The sequence below is a fragment of the Idiotropiscis lumnitzeri genome, chromosome 1 (assembly GCF_059441095.1).
Source record: "Idiotropiscis lumnitzeri isolate Australia: NSW breed Sydney's pygmy pipehorse chromosome 1, RoL_Ilum_1.0, whole genome shotgun sequence".
In the NCBI taxonomy this organism is placed as follows: domain Eukaryota; kingdom Metazoa; phylum Chordata; class Actinopteri; order Syngnathiformes; family Syngnathidae; genus Idiotropiscis; species Idiotropiscis lumnitzeri.
Window position 1 is genome coordinate 2,862,042 of NC_142391.1, and position 4,669 is coordinate 2,866,710.

Sequence of the window (4,669 nt, forward strand, 5' to 3'; positions counted from 1 at the left end):
TCTCAAGCCATCCCGACGGCAACATCTGATTCAAAACATCACGATTGTGAGCAGGCTTTTGAAAGCCTTGCTAATGAGTTGATCATTTGAGACAGGTGTGTTGGAATAGAGCTACACCTAAAAGAGGCGCTTGAAGGGCCAGAATCGAGCGGCCCTGCGCTTGGTTATGAATTGCAGCGCTTAGACCAGCGTGCGTTTATTTTTGCTAGTTCAGTGGAAGCCTGGTTTGGGACCAGGCCAGCCCGACAATATCCAAAATCTGAGAATGGACTACCAATAGAAATGCCTTGAAACACCCAAAATTTTGGAAAAAATGGGGATCAACACAGGTTGCCCAAAAATATTCAGTTTTTATTAAAAAAGAATTAGCAATTTTTTGAGTTTTTTTTTAAATAAATTGCCTTAGTAACTTTTCTTTTTTTCCATCATTTCATTTATCAACATCATTTTTTTTTTTTAATTTATTGTAACTATATTCACTGGTAAAAGTAATTCAGCATTTTACATTTTTTTTTTAAGTTTCCATTTAAGGGAAGTGAAAAAAGAAATTAACAATTCTTAGCCCCTAAATTCCCCAGTTAACCATTTTGTCTTTCCATTTTTTTACAAATCCACTGATTTTTACTTTTACATTCCAATAAATTTTTCAAAATTGTGATTGAATTTCTTTTTCTTTTAAAGACACTTTTGACTCGTTTCCAATCACTTGTGACACAAGGCTTTGATTTTACTGTTTTTTATTTTTTTTTTTCACTTTTTTTTTTACATTTGGGGGCAATTTTTAGTGGTGAAACAGCAAGTCAACGGGACGCTTAGTCCCACTTGAACAAGCCGCTGACCCCGGCAGCACGCAGCCTCTTTTCGCCCCGGCGGGCGGCCCTGATGGCGCCGGCCACGGGGTCGGACCAGCCGTCGTCGGAGCCGTCATGGTAGCGCAGGCGCAGGGTGGTCTGGATGACCAGGCGCTCCACCAGGAAGGCGGCGAAGAACCACGGCACGGCGTACTCGGCCGTCACCAGGCCTAGGAAGTTATAGCGGAACTTGGAGTAGTTCCAGGGGCAGGCTCCGAAGCGACGCAGGAGCAGGCCCGTGCTCAGCTCCCAGGCGTACGTCCACAGCGTGTAGATGAGGCAGCGCAGAACCACGTTGATGCGGTCGCGCAGCCGCAGGTACATGCGCTCGATGGCCAGGATGCAGGTGCCGTAGATGAGCAGCGCCCACACGCTGGTGACGCCCGGGAGCTTCCAGTTGCGGTGCAGGATCAAGTCCCAGCACGCTGTGAACATCACCTCGCACACGTAGCCGTGGATGGCGTACAGGTACCAGCGGCACAGGGCCGGCAGCGGCGCTGCCGGCTGCAGGAAGGACATGGTTGCCATGGCCACGCGGCTCGTTGACTCTGGGCCCAGATCTGGAAGGGGGCGGGGCACAGGTTCCATTAAGTGTTTGGCAGTGTGTGCGCGTGTGTGTGTGTGTGAGTGGGCACACGTCCATGTATGAGCATGTGATTGTTGTGTCACAGTGTGTTTGTACAAATGCGCTTGCATGTATTTGTGTGTTGTGTTTATGAGTGTGTGCATTTGCCAATGTGTGTGTGCGTGTGTTCTGCTGAGTGTGTAACCGCGTGACTGTGTGAGTGTGCATGCTTCTTTGCTTGAGTGTGAACGTGTGTGTGACTTGTGTGCATACGAGTCTACAAGTGTATGTGTTGTGTAGGTGTGCGTTTGTCAGCGTGTGTGACTGTGATGTGGGGGAATGCGTGACTTGTGTGTGTGTGTGTGTGTGTGTGTAGGCGTGTGTTTCACTGGATGTGAGAGCTGCAGACCTGCATTGAGCGTAGTTTGCAATTGTGTGCGTGGGTGTCGCTGTGTGTAGCTAATTTCTTAACATAGGCAAAAACTGATAGCTCACACCATAAGTTAATGCGAACTGTTGCAATGTGACTTGTGGCTGCCATCATTGTGGAAATATCAAAAAAAAAAAAAGATCACTTCAAACACCTCTAAAATTCTGAATTGTTTTCACCTATTTTACTGCCTACACTGCCGTGCTCACAAATGTTCATCAAGAAGTGGACATTCCAACCTAACTCAACATTCGATGCCTGTCAAATTTTGGGAAATATTGGCACGTTGCTACTAACTGGCAATAAACGGGTCAACCCACAACCCAAAGTTTTGATTTAAAAAAAAAAAAAAAAAAAGCTACCATTGCTAACTGAAAAATGGTCAGCCATTTCAGCTAGTATACACCAGAACGTTATTTCACTTCACAGCTAACTGGTGCTTAATTGTTCTTTTGTGATAGCTTTAGCAACTATTTGGTTACAAAAAAAAAAGTTAGGCATTGAGCTAGCATCTCTAATGAGCTAGCGTATCTAAACTTGCTAGGTAGCGTAAGACATGCCGTTTCTCAATTGGGTGTTTTTGTCTAATCTTGTGTAATCAGTCACGGCCCAAGTACAGTTCCAATTGAAAGTCCAAATAAACCAAGAACACACTAGTCAGCTAGCTAGCTTAAAGCATACATCGGTTGGATATTTGCGAAGAAAATATCCCAGAAACCCGTCAGTGTCTGGGAAAGTTAGCAGGAACATGATCTTTTGAATATGTTAAACGAACACATTATGATCTGTACGTGTTCTTTAAATAAATAAAAAACAAAAACAGCCGTTGCAATTTAAGAAGGAATATCGTACTTGACTTGTTAAAAAGAATGTACTCTGCGTCTTTTATATTGAGAAACGGCTTTGATGTTTAACTGGTGCAAAAAAAGGCTAAATGAAACTTTTTTAAAACTTGAGTGATGAAAGTGTAAGGCAAGTTAGCGTTAATGCTAACTTGGACCTTTGAACATGTTAGCTAAATTAACATTCATTAATGGCTGAATAGTGATGGTGCTCGTCTTCACCCAAACCCAATCAAACATGTTTGCATTTGATCATGGTTCAAAAGTGCTAAACAGCAACAGCATAGCTGAGCAAACCAATGTGATAAAGTGAGTACAGCATTATCACACATCTTGATGTCAGTGTTACTACCACATTATAACCACTAAACAAAAATGACGGCCATTTTTTAAGTTGTTAAATATTTTTTTTAAATACCATAGTAAAACTGTAAAAATGTAAATGGTCTTACATTAAAAAAAAAAAAAAAACAAGATGTATTTGTATTGTTTAAGATGAATGTCATTTTTTTGTCTCACCCACCAAAAACTCCACCGGACTGCATCATTGAGTATGTTGAATGACAAGATAGCTATTTGGCACTTGAACGCACCACGGGCGGAGTCTCCATTGCTTTGTACGCAAACGTGTCAAACGATGAAGACCCACACGCGCGTGCGCGGATGACGAGACTCCTCAGCGGCGCGCTGACGAGGCCTTGATCGTCACGCGCGCAAAATACAACCACGACACTTAGTAATGCCATTTATCAACACTTTTAAAGGACATGACTCCAATACAACGGCGTCGCATAATGCTGACGTTGCAAACGTGTGACGACATGAGATGACGCAAAATGGAACGAAGTCAACCGACCGCAGATCGCGCGCATAAAAAAAAAAAAAAAAATAAAAAAAAATCAGCGACTCTTCGCGCCGCTACAAGCCCGGTGAGGGCGCTTGATTAGCGGCTGCGAGTTTGCAGCTTGTCGGTCTTTGCTGCAGTCCGATGGATGTTTTTTTTTTCTTTTTTAAATTAAAAATTAGTGGCGGTCTTTAAAACACAATCATCTTCATCGCCGCCATAAGCAGCACCGCGTACGCACAAACGTACAAAGACACGCCCACACCCGCACAGGTACATATACACGTTAATAAAACACACACACACACACACACACAACCCATATCCTATGTGGTCCATTGAACTTGTATTAATTTAAAATGTAATTTTGTAGCAGTTCTCTTGGCTGCAGATTGCAATTTGTGTGTGTGGATCTTCAGATTTTTTTCCCCCATCCAATCACATTTCATCAACCTGTGTGTTGCCATGACATCCCATGTAACATTAACTACAACAACAATGAGACTTTCTTTCACAAGTCAGATTTGAAATTTGTCTTAGAAGGGCCAGAGTGCCGGCCCATAATGCCTCAACAAAAAAAAAAAGGCACGGAATGCATGAGGGGCAAATCATTGTTCTCTTTTTTTTTAATGACATTATCGAAGCATAGATGCAATACTTGTGAAAAAGGTAGAAAAAACAGCGAGTCCTTCTCAATAAGTTAAACCTCTCTTGGCCCAAAGAGCGCTCAGGCCCGGCACGCGAAACACAAGATTCCTGTAAAGCGTTTTTTTTTCAATTTCAAAATGATGAACGTATCAAACAAAACAAAACAAAAAGACGGAGTTAACGCATGTCAAGAAATAAAAGTGCATCTCCTCACAGGGGGGCGGGGTTTGGAATTATAACTTGTTAAAAAAAATTAACAACATACAAGTTGCGAGTGGCTTATGTTACAGTCCTTCCACAGGTTTCTTTTTTTTCCCCACTTCACAAGCATTCCTTGTGAAACATTTGTCCACTAACAAAGAACAATAAGCTGAATTATAGTTGGGAAAAAAAGAAAAAAAACAACGAATATTTTGACATTGTAGTAACAACAAGAGACGTAAGTAATAAACACAGTCCTGTCCAAAGAGATGGACCGTCAGACGACTG

The 4,669-nt window shown here is 42.4% G+C and overlaps 1 protein-coding gene across 1 annotated transcript; it reads right to left on the minus strand.

Annotated features, from left to right (window-relative positions):
- Positions 1 to 750: 750 nt before the first annotated feature.
- tmem229b (transmembrane protein 229B) lies at positions 751 to 1,394 on the minus strand. Its single transcript, XM_088309946.1, has one exon. The coding sequence runs from the start codon at positions 1,377 to 1,379 to the stop codon at positions 813 to 815; it is 567 nt and encodes a 188-aa protein (XP_088166072.1). The 5' UTR covers positions 1,380 to 1,394; the 3' UTR covers positions 751 to 812.
- Between the last annotated feature and the right edge of the window lie 3,275 nt (positions 1,395 to 4,669).